The sequence below is a fragment of the Jaculus jaculus genome, chromosome 15 (genome assembly GCF_020740685.1).
Source record: "Jaculus jaculus isolate mJacJac1 chromosome 15, mJacJac1.mat.Y.cur, whole genome shotgun sequence".
Lineage (NCBI taxonomy): Eukaryota > Metazoa > Chordata > Mammalia > Rodentia > Dipodidae > Jaculus > Jaculus jaculus.
This window is the reverse complement of record NC_059116.1, coordinates 3,248,035-3,271,843: the sequence shown is the minus strand read 5'-3', so window position 1 is coordinate 3,271,843 and position 23,809 is coordinate 3,248,035. Positions and strand designations below refer to the sequence as shown.

The 23,809-nt window shown below is 45.3% G+C and overlaps 1 protein-coding gene across 1 annotated transcript in view; it reads left to right on the top strand.

Moving 5' to 3' along the window:
• The window catches only part of Atp8b1 (ATPase phospholipid transporting 8B1), a 145,108-nt gene extending 131,316 nt beyond the window's left edge, over nt 1-13,792 (top strand). Inside the window, exons 23-28 of the mRNA XM_045135070.1 lie at nt 1,688-1,911; nt 4,664-4,747; nt 5,764-6,009; nt 6,575-6,713; nt 9,507-9,637; nt 10,897-13,792. Of these exons, the coding sequence (XP_044991005.1) occupies nt 1,688-1,911; nt 4,664-4,747; nt 5,764-6,009; nt 6,575-6,713; nt 9,507-9,637; nt 10,897-11,121 (1,049 nt within the window). The 3' untranslated portion in view covers nt 11,122-13,792. The remainder of the gene's footprint in view (nt 1-1,687; nt 1,912-4,663; nt 4,748-5,763; nt 6,010-6,574; nt 6,714-9,506; nt 9,638-10,896) is intronic.
• Nucleotides 13,793-23,809: the final 10,017 nt, after the last annotated feature.

The following is a 23,809-nucleotide window of genomic DNA, read 5'->3' as shown; positions in this document are numbered from 1 at the left end:
CAGAGAAAGAGAAAACGGGCATGCCAGGGCCTCTATCCACTGCAAACAACCCCCAGATGTAGGAGCCACCTTGTGTATCTGGCTTTACATGAGTACTGGGTCCTTTGGCTTTGCCAGCATGTGCCTTAACCACTAAGCCATCTCTCCAACCCAATAAAAATATTTTAAAACAAACTTTAAAAAAGACTTCAAAATATATGAAGGGGCTAAGAACATAGGCTAGTTGGTAGAGTGTCTGGCATATAAGCCCTGGGTTCAACCATCAACACATCATAAACCAGGCATGGTAGTGCAGGGCATATAATTCCAGCACTTGGGAGGTGGAGGATCAGAAGGTCAAGGACATCCTTGACTACATAGTGAATTCAAGGACTGCCTGGGCTACATGAAACCATGTGTAAAAATTTTTTTAAATGTGGGTTATAGAGATGGCTTAGCAGTTAAGGCACTTGCTTGCAAAGCCTAACCCAAGTTCAATTCCCCCCAGTACCCACATAAAGCCAGATGCACAAGTGGTGCATGCATTGGAGTTATTTTGCAGTGTCTGGAGGCCCTGGCATGCCATTCTCTCTCTCTCTCTCTGCTTACAACTAAATAAAACCTTTTAAAAATTAGATATACAGGTAGCTTATGTTGCTTAAGAAGTCAGGCTTCTAAACATTGAAACCAGGGCTAGAGTTGCATGGTGAGCCCAGTGTCTATTCGTCCGTGTATTTAACTGTCTGGTTTTTCTCTCTACTTTATTTCTCTGCCACTCAGAAACCTTCTGCAAGAAACACATCCGGTGTCACACCTGAAGAGTAGCACAATTCCAGGTGCAAACACACTTGCATGTTCATCCCAGCATTCCCAAGGGAGAGGCTGGGCTAGCCTGGGTTTCTATCCATTATCGTTCAGTGCAAGAAACAGAGCCCTGTAGGTGCTTTTGGCAAGAACTGAATGAGAACAGGGGACAGGGTGTTTTCTGAGGCTCTGGGTGAACTGAAGACAATTGTAGGATGGATCTCAAACCCCCCGGCACTCACTCACCTCTGGGGTCTGACTGAAGAGCTTCTCAATTGAGATGTCTGTGCAGTTGCCTGTGGACATCTGGGCAGCTGGGACATGGATACAAACCATGCTCCAGAAATATCAGAAAGGGAAGAGATGCTGGGCTTCAGTTCACTTCTGTTTTCAAGCCATAAGTGGACCTTGGTCAGGGAGAAACGCACCACAGAGGCTGGGACCTGAGGAGGTTGTTCTCGCTTGGCCACCTTCTGTGATTAGAACAAGGATGGAGTGAACGTTGAGGGAGTCAGTATGGTAGCATGGGCCGTAGATTACGTATAGCTGACTCAACCGTGGCCAACGAGGCAGGGACACACAGTGCAACATGTGTGCCTGTGGCTCACCCTTGGGCGGGAGGGGTGGTGGGTGAGTTAAGCAGGTAATCCAAGTGGAATTCACCACACCCCTGAGAGTCTTTCCCAGCAGTGCTGGAGGCTTCACCATGTACTTTGGCCAGCATCCTCCTGCCTCCAGCTTTGAGTCGGGTCAGCTGCGGGGCCAGGGTTGGGGAGCAGAGGTGCTGTGTGTAGTTCCACAAACGCCTGTGTCTTTGGCTTTCTTGTTTTGCTATGGGAAGTTTTAAATGCTTTGTTTTCAAAGCAGCTTCCGACCCACCACATCTCCTCTTCCTGACCCGCAGCTGCCCACATCGGTGTTGGAATAAGTGGACAGGAAGGAATGCAGGCCGTCATGTCCAGTGACTACTCCTTTGCCCAGTTCAGATATCTCCAAAGGCTGCTGCTGGTGCATGGCCGGTGGTCCTACATACGCATGTGCAAATTCCTGCGGTATTTTTTCTACAAAAACTTCGCATTTACCTTGGTCCACTTCTGGTACTCTTTCTTCAATGGCTACTCAGCGCAGGTAATGTTTCATCATTATCCTTGAATTACTTTTTGAGTAGAGCTCGTGAGTGAATCAAATACTTTGAAAACCACAAATTTCTGTCCTGTGTATTTATCATCTTGTTTCAGTATCTTATAGTTGCTGGCTTAACTAAGAGTATTTTCTAGACTGTTTCTGTTGCTTAACAAATACTTCTTATATATACTTTTTATTTTTCTTGAAATAATCTTTTCATTTTATGTATTTATTTTATAATATATTTTATTTATTTGAGAGACAGAGAGAGAATGGATGCACCAGGGCCTCCAGCCATTGCAAATGAATTCCAGATGCCTGTGCCTCCTCGCCCTGGAGAAACGAACGGGGATCCTTTGGATTTTCAGGCAAATGCTTTAACTGCCAAACCATTTTTCCAGTCCTTATATATTTCTCTGAGAGAGAAAGAGGCAGGGGGGCGGGGAGGAAGGTGAGTGCCAGGGCCTGCAGCCACTGCAAACAAACTACAGACGCATATGTCACCTTATGCATCTGGCTGACGTGGGCCCTGAGAATAGAACCTGAGTCCTTTGGCTTTTCAGGTCACCACCATAATGACTAAGCCATCTCTCTAGTATCCTCTTTATTTTAAAAAATTATTTTATATATACAGGAAAGAGGAGGAGTGTGCCAGGGCCTTTTGCCACTGCAAATGAACTCCAGATGCATGTGCCACTTTGTGTATCTGGGTTTACATGGTCACTGGAGACTCAAACCTGGGTCATTAGGTTTTGCAGGCAAGTGCCTTTGACCACTGAGCCTTCTATATCCTTAGCCCTTACTAATATTTTTTATTTACCTTAAGTGAAAATTTGCTTAGATATATTTTTCCCAAGCTAGGAGTGGTGGTGCATGCCTTTAATCCCAGCACTAGGGAGGCAGAGGCAGGAGTATCACTGTGAGTTCAAGGCCACCTTGAGACTCCATAGCGAATTCAAGGTCAGCCTGGACTAGAGTAAAACATTACCTTGGGGATAAAAAGATATTTTTTCCCTTCACCTTAGGTTATTTTCCCATGTCACCTTGCTACTAAATAGTGATAGAAAATTGTTGAGCTCTGAAAGGATGAAGCTACATTTAACAAGGTTGAAGGTATTACAAGAACCGTGGGTGGTGATACATCTGTTATTGTGAATTTATTGTTTTGCTTTGTTGGTTATTTTATTTCAGAAACGGGAAGGTACATAGCAAATATTTAAGTAGTGATGCAGTACAAAAATATTAGTTGAAGCCAGGCATGGTGGCGCACGCCTTTAATCCCAGCACTCGGGAGGTAGAGGTAGGAGGATCGCGGAGAGTTCGAGGCCACCCTGAGACTCCATAGTGAATTCCAAGTCAGCCTGGACCAGAGAGAGACCCTACCTCAAAAAACCAAAATATATACATATATATATTAGTTTTGAAAAATCAGCTTAAGTCAGTGTCTGTGGTTATTGAACCTCCTCTGGTGTCAGTGTTCAGAGAAGTCATGGGCAGGGCCACATATATCTTGTGGACCTGATAAGTCCATTTCCTTTTCCCCCACCATGAGGAGTGATGTGTACGCAATGTTCTTTCTTACTTCCCAGGGCATAGTCTTTTTTTTTTTTTATTATTCGACCATATTGTTTTACAAAATGTTTTCTCATAAATGCTTGCCATGCAAAACAAAGGTACAAAAAAATTAGACTAATACTTTATGTTCTCTGGAACTGGTTTTATTTATTTTTTAAAGTATATTGCGGGGGAACTTTAAGGGGCTGGGAAGATGGTTTAGCAGCTAAAGGTGCTTGTTTGCAAAGCCTATTGCCCTGAGTTCAGTTGCCAGGTCATCCATGTAAATGGATGCAAAAATTGGTGCAAGAGTATAGTGTTCATTTGCAGTGACAAGAGGCCCTGATGCATGTACATGCCCCCACACAAATGGGTAAATAAATAATTAAAAAATGGCCTGAGAGATGGCTCAGTGTTAGAGGCACTGCTTTCAAAGCTGACATCCCTGATTCACTTCCCCAGCATCCACATAAAGCTAGATGCACAAAGTGGCACAAGCATCTGTTCATTTGCAGTGGCAGGAGGCCCTGGTATACCCATAGTCAGTCATATTCTCTCTGCTTGCAAGTAATACATATATACATATACATATATATATACATATACATAGATATATATATATATATATATACACACACATAAAATTTGCAAAAGGGGTCTGGAGAAATGCCTTAGCAAAACTCAAAGATCAAGGTTCAATTCTCCAGAACCCACGTAAGCCAAATGCAGAAGGTGGCATGTGCATCTGGAATTTGTTTGCAGTGGCTGGGAGACCCTGGTGTGCCCATTCTATCTGCCTGTTTCTCTCTAAAAAAAAAAAAAAAAAAGAAGGGAAAAATTTTTTAAATTTACAAAAGATTCAAGCATTCCAGCCGAGTTTTCAGAATTTCTACGTTATTAAGAAAGGGCCATAACTGATGGGCAGAGCTGCTTTGTAGGGCTCTCAGTCAGAACAAGGCCTTCAACTGAAACCTTTCATGGACCATTTTTACACACATTCTTGGGGTGGCAGGTTGTTTCTGTGGAAGAGTCTGTGATTTAATGTGTTACACAGAAACAAACTCTGACTTAGTGTAGCGGCAAGTGAAGGGTGTTTTGAGGCAGGAGCTGTCCTCGCTTGAGCAGGGGCAGGCCCGCTGAAAGAAAGCCGGCCGGCAGTCAGTCCCCTCGCGTGACACAGAGCCTCTGTCCTCCCTTGCAGACGGCGTACGAGGACTGGTTCATCACCCTCTACAACGTGCTCTACTCCAGCCTGCCGGTGCTCCTCATGGGGCTGCTCGACCAGGTAGGAAGCAAGGCCCGGGCTGGGGTGCTCAGTCACTGAGAGAACCCGAGCGCAGCTCCCGGAGGGCAACGGCCGCTTGGCTTCGTGTTTCCCAAGAAGGAAAGAGCATTCCTGTGACTCGTTGAGTTCATTGGCAAGAATGTTCATTTGTTCCTATTGGACACCTGACTGTTTAGACACTCGAGTGATGTGTTTATATCAATAACTTACCCCCACTTAGCAGGTAAATTTTCACGTTCTAAAATTTATGTCTTAAATTCCTCAAATACATTTTATCACCACATTTGAAATACTATAAACATATTATCTCTGGAGGTTAAGAATAGAATCCCCCTACATTCTATGACCTTAGTTTTACTTGTTAACTTATTCCTTTAAAAATTTTTTATTTAAAGCCAGGTGTGGTGGCGCACACCTTTAATCCCAGCACTTGGGAAGCAGAGGTAGGAGGATTGCCATGAGTTCAAGGCCATCCTGAGACTCCATAGTGAATTCCAGGTCAGCCTGGGCTAGAGTGAGACCCTACCTCGAAAAACCAAATGTATGTATGTATGTATGTATGTATGTATGTATGTATGTGTATATATATATATATTCATATATATATATATATATATATATATAATATATATATATTCACTTATTTCCATAAATTGCAAAGAAATAAAGTCCTATCTTCCCCTTCTCTCAATTAAATATCAAATAGCATTGGACTAAAGCTACGACATTGTTCCCTGCACACAGGAAATATCTCAGGAGTTACTCTGCTTCATACATGCCTTCCTAAAACATAACAGCAACTTATTAAGTCTTACTGAGATGCTCGGTGTCACACATTTTCCTTCCTTGACCTGAAGAAAGTGATATCACTGTCATTTTAAAAAATGACTGATTTGTATGCATGTGGGTCTGCTGCAAACTGAACCCGGGATGGCAGGCTTTGCAAGCAAATACCCTTAACCACTGAGCCACCTCCCAGGCCCACCCCGCCACTCTGATTTTGTTTTCCCCTTAAGGACGTGAGTGACAAGCTGAGCCTGCGATTCCCAGGGCTGTATGTCGTGGGACAAAGGGACTTGCTGTTCAACTACAAGCGGTTCTTCGTCAGCCTGCTGCACGGGGTCCTCACGTCAATGGTCCTCTTCTTCATACCGCTCGGGGCTTACCTGCAAACTGTGGGGCAGGACGGGGAGGCGCCCTCTGACTACCAGTCTTTTGCCGTCACGGTTGCCTCAGCGCTGGTGATCACAGTCAATTTCCAGGTACGAGGTGTGGGTTCTGGACAGCTCCCCGATGCTGGGGTGAATATCCGAACCAGACACGGTCGATGGGAGGAAGGGATGACTTCAGCTTACAGGATCCAGGGGGACATTCCATCAGTAGCAGAATAAGTCTTATAAATTCAGGCATAGAGAAACCACCAAAACATAGTACGCACGAGCGGGCAGCAAGCAGGACCCCAGAGCTCAGATCTCTGCGCATGCTTCTGGGCTGGAATTCAGAGCCGCCTCCAAGGACGCCTCCTCCAGCCAGACCCCGGTTACAAGCTGGACGGAAGCCCTGGGGTCTGTGGAGGTGTACAGTCAGGCCAGCACGGCGTGTGCTCTCAAAGCCTGTCTCTTCACAAAACAGAGATGCTCTCTCGGCCTTCATCCCAAGGACAGGTCCTCGTTCTTGCCCCAGTCAAGTCTGATTTCCCGTTGTTTTACTGTTCAAGCCAATCATGCCTAAGTTGTGAAATTCCATGTTTGTTATTCTGAAAGTCTGTCTTGCTTGCTGGCTGAATTCCTCAAATGAGTACACTGTTTTTCCCTGATTTCCCCACAGATTGGCTTGGACACCTCCTACTGGACTTTCGTGAATGCGTTTTCAATCTTTGGGAGCATTGCGCTGTACTTTGGCATCATGTTTGATTTCCACAGTGCGGGCATACACGTCCTCTTCCCTTCTGCATTCCAGTTCACAGGTTGGCATTTTCTGAGTTCCAAAAATAAGCAGACAGACATATGTCACTGGTTGAAATTCTGACGTGACTACCGGGGAAGCATGACATGTTCACAAAGGGCAAATTGTTGCTAGTGAAAATGAATGTTCTGACTGGAAACTGAACAGTGATGGTGGGTTGTAAGGGTGGCAAGTCAGTTAAGGTCACATAAAGATGTAATTGTGGCTGTCTTCAGTGAGACAGCTTCAAGATCAAAAGGTCTGCAGGATCATGGTCCTGCATGCCTATGACTTCAGCACCTGGAAGGGAGAGGCAGGAAGACTGCAGCAAGTTCAAGGCCACTCTGGTTTGTGTAGAAAGCTCTAGGCCAGTCAGGGCTACATAGAAAACCCTTAAAAATGATTTAAAGGCTTATTAAAGCCTATCCTTTAGAAGTGTGTGAACACCTTCCCTCCTGGCACTTGGGAGGCACAGGTAGGATCACTATGAGTTTGAGGCCAGCCTGGGACTACAGAACGAGTTCCAGGTTAGCCTGGACTAGAGTGAGACCCTACCTTGAAAGAAACAAATAACAAACAAAAAGCCTCTTCCTTCACCCAACCAAATATGGATAGTTATTGGAAGATTGGGTAACTATGTAGAACCATATTAGTCTTTCTAAAACATGACCAGCAAAGGCCCAGTGAGCTGTGTTGTATGCATACATTTCTGTCAGGCATCTTTTCTGGGAAAAATACCATAAGAAACAATGCACCAAAATTTGGCAAGGTGATTGGTACCAAGACTGTACCACGACAGCTATTCTACTTACTAAAAAAAGAAAAATAGTGTGGCAATGACCTAAGGGTATCAGACTAACTGATTAAACTATGACATATCAATATAATCCCTAAACTTAAAAGGTGGATACATATTTGGAAGTATGTGTGTGGAGTGACATCTAGATTAATAATAAAACAGTTATGTATACAATAATTATAATTATGTTTGTAACAAATTGATAAATGTGAATCATAATATAAATGGAAAAATATTAATTAAATACTGTAATTGTCACCTTGTGACAGTCCTAAATAGTTTGGATTAAAAATGGAAAAAAAGTGCGGCATGGTGGCTCTCGCCTTTAATCCCAGCACTCAGGAGGCAGAGGTAGGAGGATCGCGAGGATTTGAGGCCATCCCGAGACTACGTAGTAAATTCCAGGTCACCCTGAGCTAGCATGAAACCCTACCTCGAAAAAAATAAAAAAAATACTATAACCTTTCCCTATAAAGTATTAGGATTTTTATGGCTAGTCATTGGTTTGTAAAAGACTGTTGCTATGGTAACCTTTTTTCTTAAGGATAGAACTAATTTTCATGATTTTGTTTTATCTTACTATGTGTATTATATTCTTAATAATGCTACTTAGAATATTCAGACAGGCTGGAGAGATGGTTTAGTGGTTAAGGTATTTGCCTGAAAAGCCAAAGGATCCAGGTTCAGTTTCCCAGGACCCATGTAGGCCAGATGCACAGGGTGGTGCATATGCATCTGGAATTCATTTGCAGAGGCTGGAGGCCCTGGCATACCCATTCTCTCACTCTCTCAAATGAATATTCAGAAAGGAAGTGTCTTTAACCCCAATTTATATTTAGTAGTATAAACACCATATTTAAAAACAAAGACCATTGTTTTTATCTAAAGCACAAAGGTAAATTTGGCTGTAGCTATTTGACAGTGGGCCGGTGTGTCTGAGTATTTGTATTTAAAATGAAACTGCTCCTGCCTTGAACACAACAACCTCCACAGCAAACCGAGCTGGGCAGAGTGTGGCCGCAGCCAGTCATGCAGATGTTGTTTCTAGTCCCAGGGCTCCATGGTTAGTTCTGTTGTCTTCGGCAGGTTTCCTAAATTTTCTCCAATTCAGCTTTCTTATATAACCCGAGGGTGGCAGATGCCCATTTTTCAGAGTAGATTGAGTGATAAGTCCTATGTGAAACCCTGTTTACTGCTAGTGTTAATGTTCATGACTAATGTGTGGTACTGCAATCAAACTAGCTGTTAGAAAGTGCTTTTTAAAATAAATTATTTACACAAAAAATAAAAATAAATTATTATTTGTGAGGAGAGAGAGAGAGGAGAATGGACATTCCAGGGTCTCTTGCTACTGCAAATGAACTCCAGATGTACGTGTCACTTTGCACATCTGGCTTTACATGGGGCCTAGGGAATTGAACCTGAGCCAGCAAGCTTTGAAAGCAAGCGTCTTTATGGATTCATCTCCCTAGCCCAAAGATGCCTTTTTTACCTTAGAATGTTTCTGAGGTCTCCATTCCCTAATTTTGTGCGTGTGCGCACACACGTGCTGAGAATGGCCCCAGACCTGGTGCTTGCTGAGTGCTTGCTTTATCCCTGAGCTATCCTGACCCCAGCCCTAATTTTGCAGTTTCAATTGGGGCAGTGTTAACAAAGGCATTTCCCTTTGTTCACTTACCACGTAGCAAAGAACTGACCCAGCACAGTTGTCTTTGCTGAGTGTTGATTTTAAAAAGTTCATTCCTGGCCCAGTAGGGCGTCTCACAACTGCAACCCAACACTCAGGAGGATTGCAGTGAGGCCATGAGCCACATCGTGAGGTCCAGGACAGCCTGGGATAGAAAAAAATAATCCATTCCTGGACCAGGGATGGACTGTTTGAGGAGGAAGAGAGGATGGTGCAGTTGTAACATCTCTATAGGTGCTCTGTGAGTTAGGGAATGTGAACTACTAGTGCCCTTAGGATAAAAGAGCCTCTGACTTATTCCCCCTCCCCCCCCCACCCATTCTTTCCAGGCACAGCGTCAAATGCCCTGAGACAGCCATATATTTGGTTGACCATCATCTTAACCGTTGCAGTCTGCTTACTACCCGTTGTTGCCGTCCGTTTCTTGTCAATGACCATTTGGCCATCAGAAAGTGATAAGGTACGTAGAAAGTCAGCCTTCTCCTACCTGGGGATGTTCCTCTCGACACCAAAGCATTCCCCAACAGTGCTGTTCCTGCAAAGTTCTAAATCATAGGAAGTCTGGTAAGATTTTTTTTTTAACTGTCTATCTTTAACTCCATCTTACACCAAAGGGGCAAAGAATAATGAAACCTCATAAATTTATCTCCACGTTTAAGTAATGATAACGTTAACATTTGCCATCTAAATTGGTAGAGTGCCTCCATCCATTACATAGGACAAAATGTCACCTCCGGTAGCAGTATCCTTTGAGGTACAAAGACCAGAAAGCTGTGACTCAGAGTGCCTCAGCAATGATGCTGCATCTCCGCCTGTGCAGTAACCAGCTTGATTGAGCAACTTACTGCTGCCATAAAAGGACTTGGGTCATACCTGGGTGTGATGGTGCACACCTCTAATCCCAGCACTTGGGAGGCAGAGGCAGGAAGATCGTCATGAGTTCAAGGCTACCCTGAGATTACATGGTGAATTCCATGTCAGCCTGAGCTAGAGTGAGACCCTACCTCGAAAAATTAAAAAAAAAAAAAAAGGACCTGGGTCCTGCCAGGCATGGTGGCGGCACTCAGGAGGCAGAGGTCCGCCTTGGGTCCTTTCCATCACCCTTCCTGGAATTAATAACCTTACTAGCTTCATTTTGCACTGGAAGATGGCCGCAGCATCACATCTGACATGTCAGTAAACTGAGGCCGGGGCTTGGGATGTAGTTCAGAGGGTAGAATGCTTGCCTGGCAGGCAGGCAAACCTGAGTTCAGTCCCCAGCCCCGCATAAGATCTGGCATGAGCACTGGGGAGGGACTGGCTGTAGGACCCTAACTAAAAGGTCATACTCAGTTATATAGTAAGTTCAAGGTCACGCTGAGCTACTCAAGATACTGTCTAAGAAAAACAAAGAGGAAGGGATGAATCCGACTTATACCATCGCTTTCCCTCTGGGTCCTGGGAACATTTTCCCCAGGGGCGGTGGGGCGGGGGTATGGTCATTTTCCACAATTAGGTCCCTGTCCTCCTTGGCCGGCCACTGTGCAAGGGAAGTCAGCTACAGCTATCCCGCAGGGCTCTCTTCAACCTGTACCCTGACACTCAGAAGGGGCGCTGGCTTAGCACAGTGGGGGGTCGTGCGTCTCCCTCACCCACAGGGCGCCCGGGGGATGCGCGGGCCCGGCTGCTGGCCGTTGCTTCTCCCCGCAGCTCAGAACGTCCTTGCCCTGCCCTCCCCAGATCCAGAAGCACCGCAAGCGGTTGAAGGCCGAGGAGCAGTGGAAGAGGCGGCAGAACGTGTTCCGCAGGGGCGCCTCGTCCCGGCGCTCGGCCTACGCCTTCTCGCACCAGCGCGGCTACGCGGACCTCATCTCGTCCGGCCGCAGCATCCGCAAGAAGCGCGCGCCGCTGGACGCCATCATCGCCGAGGGCACGGCGGAGTACCGGCGCACGGTGGAGAGCTGAGCCGCGCCTTCACCGTCGCATCCTCCATCGCAGCGGGCTGACGATGCGCGGCGGAGCGCTGAGCGCTGCGCAAGGGACCCACACGCAGGGCAAATGTCTAGTTTTTTTTTTTTTTTTAAATAAAAGACTCAGGACTTTTTTTTTTTAATTTACACAAAACTCTACTTCTCATAGAGATACTGAGAACAGTAACCTTTATGATAAACTTTTGGGATGGGCTACTCCAAGAGACCACCTGTGTCATTCACTTGGTATAATGTTCATTGCGATTCAAAGGGAACCTTGTTACCTGGTCTCCATCCAGGACGGCAGATTTGGGGGGGAGGGGGTTGGGAATCGTCTGAAGTTTCGGCTCCAGTGACACTGCGTTACAAAATTGGATCACACGTTCCTGCCTGTGACTGACGGTGTGGACTTCGCACAGGCTCCTCTTGGCCCCAGGCGCCACCTTGGTTTAAAAGAATAATTTTAAAGTTATGATGGTAACAACAAAAGTAGTCATGGATGTTCATCTCCTGAAACTAAATGGGGTAGTCCTCTTTGCAAAGATGGTTATAGGGTTCATGTGCTCCTCAAAATGGCTTAATAATTCAATCAAAACTTCACATTTCATAAGGGGGCCATTTCAGCCTGGCTTTGGTTGACCACCAGGTTAAAGAACTCATTGCACATTTTTAGCAACTTTCTGTCATATTAAGTTATTTGATTCCCTACTTTTTAAGTAATCTATTTACAGACATTTAAAATCAGTTTTTAAAAGCTGAAGTTATCATCAATTGATGTTAAATTACATTTTGCTAGGAGAAATCCTGTTATTTTATTACACAGCAGGATAGATAATGTTCATATACTGTATATTTCCGAAGTGCTAGAAGAAAGGGTTTTGAATATTTTCACCACAAAGAAGTGGTAAATGTTCAAAGAGGCAAGCAATCCCTGCTTTCAACCTTGTACAACATGTGCATGTAGTAGAACATCCATGTTGAGCTGCTGAGCTCAGAGGTAGAGTGTAAGTCCTTGGTTCAATCTCCAAACCTGAAAGAAACACCATATGGTATCACATCAAAATATATTATCATGTGTCCACTATGAATTAACAGGGGACTGGGAAATAGCTCAGTGGATAAAGTGCTTCTCATGCAAGTGCGAGGAGCTGAGTTTGGATCCCCGGCACACACGTAAGATGCCAGCCACATCCGTGCACACCTATAATCCCAGCACCAGAGAGGCTGAGACTGGAGGGTCCTGGGTGCTGTAGCAAGCCTGGCCCAACTGGGTGAGCTCTAGGTTCAGTGAAAGACCCTGTCTCAAAAAGTAAGGTGCAGACCAATCAAATAAGACAGCTGGTGCGGACCTCTGGTCTCCACAGGCACCTGCTTGGGCACTTACACAAACTTAACACGCATGCAATCACACACATGAAAAAAAAAAAACTGATTAAAAAAAAAAGGAAAGAAGAACTTGGCATAGTAGTGTGCACCTTTAGTCCCAGCATTTGGGAGGCAGAGGTAGGAGTGTGGTGCGTTTGAGGCCACACTGAGACTACATAGTGAATTCCAGGTCAGCCTGAGCTACAGTGAGACCTAACTGCAAGAGAGGAAAAAAAAAATTCTACTGGAAACTTGGCTGTGTCTCCCTTTGGATGATAACTCTAGTTGAGCTCCTTTAGTCCACTGATGCTTGGAGAAGGGGTTCTGTCATCAAGAAAGTGGCCTTATAATCGAGTGAAGGTTGCCACTGCCACTACGTACAAGAGATGAGAAGAGTGTATGTAAAGTCTGGGGTCCTTTAGGAGCCCTCCCTTGAGTTGTCTCCGAGAAAATGCATGTGTAGTTTAAATAAACCAAAAATGAAAATCAGGAGGGTACCGGTGATAAATTGCAGACTATTTCTAGAGAGCTGTCTTTTAAAAGGATCTTTTATACATTCCACTACACAAAGTATTATGAGGGCCTCACTCTTTGACCTCTGTCTCAAGTCTTAGAGGAAGAGACATTGAGACCCCATTTCTAAGGCCGAAGCACAGTATATTGCTTTCATTTTGATAGAAACTTTGAGCAATTGAAAAATATCCTTACAAAGGTGATTTTTTTTTCCTCCATAAATTCCTCTCATTTTATGTTTTTCACACAGTAATTTTCCTATTCTAGTGAAGATAGAGATGTGTTTTGGTAATTTTTCTCTTTTCTTGCCATGTTTGGGGAGAGTTTTCATCTTTACCATTTGGCTCTAAATGTTGATATCAGGCTCTGAATTTCCAGGAAGAAATCATACATGTGATCATTGACCTTGCATATACACAGGAGGGGAAAGTTAAATTCTAATTTTGTAATGCATTCTCTAGGTATGATAAAAATATGTACGTCTATTCTGTGGAGATAAATTTCTGAAAGTTTACAACTTTTACCCTGTAAATAAAAACACTTGTATATCTCTTTTTTATTTTTACATAAAAGTTAGCTTGTGTAATTTTTGTTTCATATTCCCTCCCATTTTTTTGAATTGTGGGAAAGGTTGGCAATGCAAATGTGTCAAAGACTTGCACTGTTGGACGCAATATTAATTTTAAAATGCAAATTGGATAAATTATTTCTATATGCTGTAAATCTAAGATTTAATGTATATTTTTGTTTAAAAATAAATTCTTTAGTAAAATTTTGGGAAAGTACAATCTTTAATAGCTATTTCATACACACACTTAATGCTTGGTCTTTTTGCAGTGCGGGGGAGCGCACTCAGGGTCTCTTGTATGGTAGGCAAGTGCTCTACCTCTGAGCTACTCTCCTGGTTGTAAAGTAGCTTCTAAGTTGGAGTTACCTTTGTTTTATGTTTTGTTTTGAGCGGGGAAGATATAAAATAGAGGGATCTAGTCCTTCAAGGTTCCTGAAGAAATTTAGGGGTCTTGTAGTTGCAAGAAATAACCTTAGGGACGAGGTACAAGATACTACAGACAGGGCTGGGGTGATGACTCAGCAGTTAGAGTGCTTGTCACTTCAGCATGAGGGCCTCTTGGGCCAGAGACCACAAGGTTTGTCTCCCCAAAACTATGTAAAAGATGGGTGCCATCACACATCTGTTATCCCTGGCTCCCAGGGAACAGGAATCAGAGACTCACTGGGTTTCACTGATGGGCAGCAGCTCTGAGTTGAGGGAGAAACTGTTGTCTCAAGGACAGAAATACACAGAAGAGTAACAGGACACACGACATTCTCCTCTAGCCTCCACAGGTATGTGCATGGGGTGTGCACATCTTCACACACAGGCATCTCACTGCACACCACATCACCACACCCTCAGACATGCGCCTGAAAGCAACGAGAGAGGTGCTGGGGACAATGGGGCTGGAGCTTTGTGGTTGGGACTCTGTTACTTAGAGAAAGGACAAGTTTCCTGTGGTGTTTTGAATCGGGTGTTTCCCCATAAACTACTGTTCTGGATGCGTGGTCCTCAGTTGGTGGCAGTTTGGGAGGTAGAGCCTTTCTGGAGGGGAGGGGGGTGTCACTGGAGATAGAGCCTTTCTGGGCGGCGGGGAGGGGGGGGATGGAAGTTTGGGAGGTAGAGCCTTTCTGGAGGGGAGGGGGTGTCACTGGAGATAGAGCCTTTCTGGGCGGCGGGGGCAGGGATGGAAGTTTGGGAGGTAGAACCTTTCTGGAGGGGCGGGGGTGTCACTGGAGATAGAGCCTTTCTGGGCAGCGGGGGGCAGGGATGGAAGTTTGGGAGGTAGAGCCTTTCTGGAGGGCGTGTCACAGGGGCAGACCTTTCTGGAGGGGGTGTCACAGGGGCAGACCTTGCCTAGAGTTGGTTTGGCTCACTCCCCCGCCCCTGTTGCCCACCTGCTGTGGCCGGGGTGATGTGCAACCTCTGCTCATGCCATGCTTTCCCTAGACTGTGAGCCGAAACACTCTCCTCCCATCAGCTGCTTTTGGTCAGGTGCCTCGTCCCAGCAACGCGAAGGTGACCACATTTCTCAAATGACCTCAGCTCCCAAGGCCGAATAAGAGGAAGAAGTGAGCAGACCCACTGGAAATGCATGATGGATCACTGGCAGAGCAACGAGCGAATGGGAACGAGCGAGGAAGTCAACGGGGAGAGCAGGAAGGGGCGAGGGAGTCCAGTGGTTTGAGCTGGCGAGAAGGGTTGAGTGTGATGGCATGGGTAGAGGACAAGGGCAGTGCCTGGCCACAAGCAAAGATGTGACCTCACCGCAGGAGTGTGATGATGCCCTGGAAGGTCTCGGTGGCAGAGGTGGGGACTTCTGCCCTACGCATGATCAGAGATGAGAGAGGGCGAGGCCGGGGAAGGCTGGGATGGTAGGGGAGTCCAGGCAGGTAGAAGAACACAGGCAAGCAGGCCTGACAGCCCGAAGGACACTTCACTGCAGCCCACTGTGGCGGGAAAGTTGTCTCAGGAACATTTTTAACCAAAGAGCACCCCCTAAAGGCCCTGAGTCAAATTCTCTACCAGACACTGCTGGGGAATCACATCTGACGGGGATGAAATAATCCCTGACACAGCCGTGTGATAGTGACATGTACCCTAATGGAATCTAAATATGTTTTCAACAGGCACTGTCTTCCCACCATAAGAACGAAGGCTGGGAAAATTGCAAACTGGCTGCTCCAACTCCTGTCAGAATCTGCAAGAAAGTTATGGCTGCAATAAAATTTCTGGTACATTTGTGAAAACAAAAAGTCCCATCAATATACTGAAATAAATCTCAGGGGGAGGTAGAGGTTGGGATGCTTAAAAAGAAGCACTGTAGGAAGGATTTTTCTAGAATAGATATTTCTCCAAAGGAAGTCTGTATGTAAACAGTAAGTGGCTGTATCTGCCTGTAATCCCAGCACATGGGGAGGTAGAGGCAAAAGGTTTAGGAGTTCAAGGTCATTCTTGGCTACATAACCAATTCAAGACCAATCTGATTTACTCGAGACCCTTCCTCAAACTACCAAAATGAGATCCTTGTTCACACTCAATGTCATGGCAACAATATCAGTAGAATATTGTAGAGAAACTGGAATATTCACTCCTGGGGAAAATAGACAATGGTGCAATCACTATGAAGAAGTTTGGCAGGTCTTCAAATTAAATGAATTAGCATTTGACCCAGCAACTGAACTCTGAGAGACAGCCAAAAGAATTTGAAATGGAGGTTCAAATACTATCTAACTGATGATGATAGGAGCATTGTACTCCATACAAGAAGGTAGAAAGGGGTAATCAATAAAATGTGATGTGTGCACCCATTGGAAAGAAAACAGTGAAGCCTGGGCATGGTGATGTACACCTTTAATCCCAGCACTTGGGAAGCAGAGGTAGGAGGATCGCCCTGAGTTGAGGTCAGCCTGAGATTACATAGTGAATTCCAGGCCAGCCTGAGTTAGAGTGAGACTCTACCTTGATAAACCAAACAACAACAAAAAATAGCAAAACAAAACAAAAAAAAAACATGAAGGAGCTAGAGAGAAGGCTTAGATGGCTTAGCAGCTAAGGTACTTGCTGCAAAGCCTAAGGACCCAGGTTCAATTCCCCAGTACCCACATAAGCCAGATGCACAAAAACAAAACAATGAAATTCCAGGACTGGGGATATGACTCAGTAGGCAGAATGCTCCCATGTAAGCATGAGGCCCTGAGTTTGGATCCCCAGCACCCACCACTCACAGCACTGGTCTACAATCCCAACCCTGGGGAGGTGGAGACAGGAGGATCCCTGGGGGCTTGCTCTGGTTCCCTAGTTTATCTGAATCAGTGACTCCAAGTTCTGTGAGAGAAACCGCCTCACAAATGTGAGGTGCAGAGTGATTCAGGAAGACATCCCACATCACCCTCTAGCGTGCAATCACTCCCACCTACACACACATGAACATGAGTTCACACACGCAGGCAGAGCACACACAAACCCACAAAAAAATGGAGTACTGATATGTGCTGTGATGTGTATGAGCCATTGAAGATTCCACTCACATCGCCTGGTGTGGTGGCTCACTTCTTTAATCCCAGAGCTTGGGAGGCCAGCCTGGGACTACTGAATGAGTTCTAGGTCATCTTGGGCTACAGTGAGACCCTACCTTGTAAAATAAAAAAAAAAAAAGATTCCATTTATATGCCTAGAATAGGTAAATTTATAGAAACAGAAGAGTAGTGGCCAGGGGCAAGAAAGGGAGGAAGATAGGGAGTTGGTGGTGGTTTGTTAATTTTCTGAGGCAGAGTTTCATGTAGCCCAGATTGGCCTTGAACTCCTGTTACTCCACCTTAACCTCCCAAATTCTGGGACTACAGGCATGTGCCTCTGTGCTGACTTGCATAAGTTGATTAATGAATGTGTTGCTGGAGTTTCCCTAAAGAAACAGAATAAGGGCAGGAGAGATGGCTTAGTGGTTAAGGCACTTGCCTGTGAAGCTGAAGAATGCATGTTCAAATCTCCAGGTCCCACGTAAGGCAGACAGACAGTGACTCAGGAGCACAATGTTGCACATGTGCACAGGCGGCGCACACGTCTGGAGTTCCCTCTCTCGCTCTGCCTCTTTCTTTCTCTCTCAAACAAATTTTTAAGAAGAAACAGAATAAATCAGATGTATGTATACACACATATTGAATGGGCATCTGGAGGGAGAGATTGACAAATTTTAGGGAATTAGCTTATCTAATCATAGGTGCGTGTGGATGTTTAAGGCCAGCAGGCTGGGGTTCTGGCTGAAGTGTGAGGCTGAAAACTTGACTCTGAAAGCCAGAAAGTGAGTCAGCAGCCCTCTGTCCCTGAGGGCGTCCTCTGTCCCTGAGGCCGTCAGCCTACTGATTGGAATGGTAGCGATGCTTTCATAGTTTCGTCTAGACGCGTCTCATCACCAGCATGCCACAGCCTAGTGAGGGTGCCACGGAATTAACCATCCAAGTGGCTACGGAGGGTGCTTTTGGGGGTGATGGTAATATTTTGGAATTTAAATGTACCTGTTATACATGTAATAAGGACATGAAAATAATATTTTGAAAGTCTATATTCACCTACTAGCTTAGCAAGAAAAAATATATATACCAAGTTTGGCAATGCACCATTGAGGCTGTGGCAAATGGGGTTTTATTTTATTTTATTATTGACAGGAATATAAATTCACGAAACTATGGGGAGGGCAACTGAGCAATCTCCATTAAAATTTCAATGTATCTACCCTTTGACCTCTGTTGTCACAGTCTGCAAATTTGTCTTGCAGAAGTGTTGACTCACAAGGGAAATGTGCTTGTGACCAGTGCACAGAAGCAGCACTTGTAATTGCAAAGTGCTGGCAACAAGCTAGAAATCCAACTGAGGGGACAGATACCCCAGTGGCAGAATGAGAAAGCTGCAAGGGAAACCGAGAAAATTAAGGAAAGATCAACTTATTGTGACGAGGGGTGGAGCGAAGCGTAGCACTGGGGAGCTGGAGAGATGAGAGAGAGTGGTTAAGGCACTTGCCTATAAAGCCTAACGACTCAGTTCAGTTCCCCACTACCCACGAGAAGCCAGATGCTCAAAGTGCCACACAGACTGAGAGCTTGTTTGCAGCTGCTGGAGGCCCTGGCATGTGTTCTCTCTCTCTTTCTCTACCCCACTCTCCATTGCATATAAATAAAAAGGGACTGAGGAGTGAAGTGGATGTGTAGAACCAATGTCATCCCAACCAAACTCCCATTAATTGTATAAATAAAAGTTGATCTGCTGTCATGGAAAACTTTTCCCCTGGGGAGACACAAACACACTTCTTCACTCCAAATAAGGCACAGATGCCAGACCAAAGTAAGATTGCACCAATAAAAGTTCAGTGAACCAATGAGTTTATTGGGAGTGTTTATAGAGCATGGAGAGGGGTTATTTATAGGAATATGGAGACCCCAGTACAGCCACTGTGTTGGGGCTCCCTATGTCAAGATTACTCCTGGGATGCTCCTCTCTCAGCGTCAGGGTTGAGGGCTTGCTTACAGATCAAGAGACCCCTCGGCAGCACTTCAGCAGTGATGTCGGAATTACTCCCACATGCTCTTCCTGCAGTCGTGGGGTGAGGGCTCACAGAGCATGACACCCCAAAGCAGCACTCCAGTGGGGGTCCTACCCTCAGTCCCAGGTTGAGGCCTTACTTACAGAGCACAGAGAGCCCAGAGAAACTCCTTCAGGGGGCGCACTGCTCCTTGATCTTTTAGCCCGAGGTCATAAGACTTCATGTTATTGCAAGCAGCTGGCATGGCGGGGGGGAGTGCCTGAGCTCTCAGGTGGGGTCTGGTGACCCTCGCTTGAGTTGTCCCAGCTGCTTTTGGTGAAAGCTGTCCTCACCCTCTTAACACAGCAAGCAGCACATCGGTCTCATAAACGCTGGCAACAGCTGTTCACTGCTTTCAATACAGAGGAATTTTGCCATATAACACCAGCTAATCCTAAATTTCATCTGGGAATACAAAGACAGAATGGTTACAACAGCAAAACAAAAGCAAAGTTGGAAGGTTTGGATCAGAAATGTCCCGCCAAAGACCCAGATGTCGATGGCTTGCTCCCACTCCGCCTGTGACACTCCTGTGACATGATGCAAACTTTAGGAGGTGGGAATGAGTGAGGACATCAGGTCATTAGTGGCATGGCCTCGAAGGATATATTGGAATCCCATGGATCCTCTCGTTTTCACTTCCCAGCCACCGAGAAGTGAACTGGCCTCTTTCAGCACATGCTGCTGCCATGATGTTTGAGCCACTGAGGGCCGAAGCAACAAAGCTAAGTGGCCATGTTTGAAAAATTCTGAAACTGTGAGTCCAAATAATTCTTTCCTTCTAAGTCAACCTTCTCTGATAAGCTGAGGATAAGGGTGCACACCAGTAATCTTAGCACTCAAGAGGCTGGGGCAAGTTCAATGGCAGCCTGGGCTACAAAGCAAGCCTCTGTCTTGAAAAACAAGCAAATAAATAAATATAAATCATGTATTTGTCAGTTGAATAACACAGCAGGCTTAACTGGGATCTGAACTGTCATCCTCATGTTTACATAACAAGCCCTTTATCCACCCAGTCATCTCTCCAGATACTGTTAGGCCATTGGCCATTTTTTGTTTTGTTTTGTTTTTATATTTTATTTTCATTTACTTATTGAGAGAGGAAAGAGGGAGAGAGAGAGAGAAAGTGTGGGCATGCCAGGGCTTCCAACCACTGCAAACAAACTCCAGATGCATGTGTGCCACCTTGTGCATCTGGCTTATGTGGGTCCTGGGGAATCAAACTAAGGTCGTTTGGCTTTGCAGGTAAGTGCCTTAATTGCTAAGCCATCTCTCCAGCCCTAGGCAATATTTTTTAAGACAACCCAACAGATTGGCCTTTTTTATGCAAGAGAGTGAGATAGAGAGAGAGAGACAGACAGACAGAGAATTGGCATGTCAGGGCCACCGACCACTGCAATTGCACTCCAGATACATGTGCCACCTCGTGCCATGTGCCACCTCGTGCCCTGTGCCACCTCGTGCACTTGCGTCACTTTGTGCGTCTGGCTTATGTGGGACCTGGAGAGTCAAACATGGGTCCTTAGACTTCATAGGCAAGCATCTTAACTGGTAAGTCATCTCTCCAGCCCATCATTAGGCCATTTTTATGAACACATATTTTCTTTGCTTTCAGAAAAGTCTAGGTGATATCTTATGATCATATAAAATAAGTGGAAAGTCCCAAAAGAATTGGAAAGGATGTACCAGATCCAACCAGCCATATGGATTTGACTTTATAGTGACCAATCAATTATCAGTTAAGATAGCTAAATGGTTAATGCTTATGTCATCATGATTGGATTGAGAAAATCTAGGGTTAGAGAGATGGCCAGCAGTAAAAGTCACTTGCATGCAAAAGAAAAAAAAGAAAAAGCCAATGTTCAATTCCCTGGTACTCATGTAAAGCTTGATGCACAAAGTGGTACATGCATCTAGAGTTCATTTGCAATGGCAAGAAGTTCTGGTGTGCCCATTCTCCTTACCTCTCTCTCTCTCTCTTTCTGTGCTTGCAAATAAATAAAACTGAAAATAACTGGGGCTGCAGAGATGGCTCAGCAAATGAGAACACTTGCTTGTAAAGCCTAACACCACAGGCTTGATTCCCCAGTGCCCATGCAAGCCAGATGCAGAGTGGCACATGCATCTGGAGTTTGTTTGTGGTGGCTAGAGACCCTGGCATGCCCAGACTCTTTCTCTCTCTCAGCTTGCAAATAAATAAGTAAATAAATAAATATTTTAAAAAACTAAAAATATTTTTTTGAAAAGAAAGAAATGCAAAGATTAGCGAGGTACACCTCTGAGAGTGTCTGTCAGGATACTTCCAGAGACAGTTAGATCCCAGGGCTCTGACCTAATGAGTAAACTTACTCCTTTTTTTTTTTTGTTTTTCGAGGTAGGGTCTCACTCTGGTCCAGGCTGACCTGGAATTAACTCTGTCTTCTCAGGGTGGCCTTGAACTCATGGCAATCCTCCTACCTCTGCCTCCCGAGTGCTGGGATTAAAGGAGTGCGCCACCACGCCCGGCAAATTTACTCCTTAATAGATAAATAATATAGTGTCATTAGTGGGAGGTGGTGAAAGATAGATGGTGGACCTAGCTGGAGAAAGTCCTTCACTTGGGACATATCTTTTCCCAGTACCTCTTCTTTGGTATTGCTCCCTCTCTGTTCCTGACCACCACCATGTGACCTAGTAGGCATTACTATACCCTCCTCCATGTTGGACTGACATCTCTGAAACCGTGAGCCATAATGTACCTTGTTTACGTCAGGCATTTTAGTCACAGTGATGTGTAGAGAACCACAGCCAGTAGAAGTCATTGACACAGGCACAGACTGTATGGGTCTGACCTTGTGCAGAAGACAGTACACACAGAAAAAGCAGTCTGCAGCCGTCTCATTCCTACACCGTCTGACCTTGTCCCCCCCATTCCCATGCTTTTTCTACATCTGATGAAAGTAGCCGGGTGTTTCAGTCCGGTTCGCATTGCTGGTAAAAATCACCCAACAAAGAGCAGCTTCTGGGAAAAAGAGATTTATTTGGCTTACAGGCTTGAGGGGAAGCTTCACGACGGCAGGGGAAAACGATGGCATGAGCAGAAGGTGGACATCACCCCCTGGCCAACATAAGATGGACCACAGCAACAGGAGGGTGTGCCAAACACTGGCAAGGGGAAACTGGCTATAATACCCATAAGCCCGCTCCCAACAATGCACTCCCTCCAGGAGGCGTTAATTCCCAAATCTCCATCAGCTGGGAACCTAGCATTCAGAACACCTAGGTTTATGGGGGACACCTGAATCAAACCACCACATTCCACCCCTGGCCCCCATAAACTGATATCCAAACATGATGTAAAATACAATGCATTCAATCTAACTATAAAAGTCCCCATAATTTTTATCAATCTCAATGATGTTCATACATCTCCATAGTCCAAGATCTTTTAACTGAGCCATAATACCAAAATATAACCTCAAGGGCTGGAGAGATGGCTTAGTGGTTAAGCGCTTGCCTGTGAAGCCTAAGGACCCCGGTTCAAGGCTCGGTTCCCCAGGTCCCACGTTAGCCAGATGCACAAGGGGGCGCACGCGTCTGGAGTTCGTTTGCAGAGGCTGGAAGCCCTGGCGCGCCCATTCTCTCTCTCCCCCTCTATCTGTCTTTCTCCCTGTGTCTGTCGCTCTCAAATAAATAAATAAAAAATGAACAAAAAAAATACTAAAAAATATATATATATATAACCTCAAAAAACCCATAATGACACAGAATAAATATTCACATTGCAAAAGATGGCATTGGGCATAGCAAAGAAATATTCAACCAATACAAGATTTAAAACAACCAGGGCAAATATCAAACGCTGTAGCTTCGAGTCCAGCAACTCTAGCCAGTGACAAATCTTCAAGTCCAATAATTCTAACCAGCAACAAGTCTCTGGCATTCCAATTCCGCCCCTCCAGCTAGGCTACTCACAGTCCTGGGAAACTTCATCGGGGCTGGCAGCTCCTTGGCAGCCATCTCATGGTCCCGGCATCTCCACTGGGTCTCCACTGCAATCCACGGTTCATCCTCATGGCCCCATGGGGTCTCTATGCAGGCAACTAGCAAACCTGCTTCACAGTGCCCATTGCCATTTCCAAAACACAAGACCGTGTTGCAAACTCAATGACCCTCTTTCCAGCATTTCTTATACTTCATGATACCAGGTAGGGTGCTAATTTGTTAATCCATGGGAGAATAAAGCAGACTTTGAACAGGACACTCCTTGAGCACCCAGACCCCTTCAAAAAAGTCTACATTCTTCTTGTTGCCCCAGCGCAGGTCAGCTAGCCCAGTCTCAAAGGTTGTAATCTCTCAGTTGCAGCTGAACGGGCAACAGTTCACCCAAAGATTTTTCTTTCTGTGCCATATCCCTCTGCACACACCAGTTTATTTCTACGCAAAGCAACCCTGCACAACTTCTCAGGACATGGGCACAAGAGCAAGCTTCTCACACAAACTGCTAGCCCAGTCCAGGCAAAGCTTTTCTCACCCTCATAAGCCAAACCTCACAGTCCATAGTTCTTACTGCATTCAGGTCTTGCAGCTCAGACCAGAACAGTCCATCAAGCTGCACTTACAGCACCACAAGGCATCTCTTAGGCCAAGATTTCAACTCCTTCCACATTCCTCTTGAAAACCAGCTCCAAAAGGCCA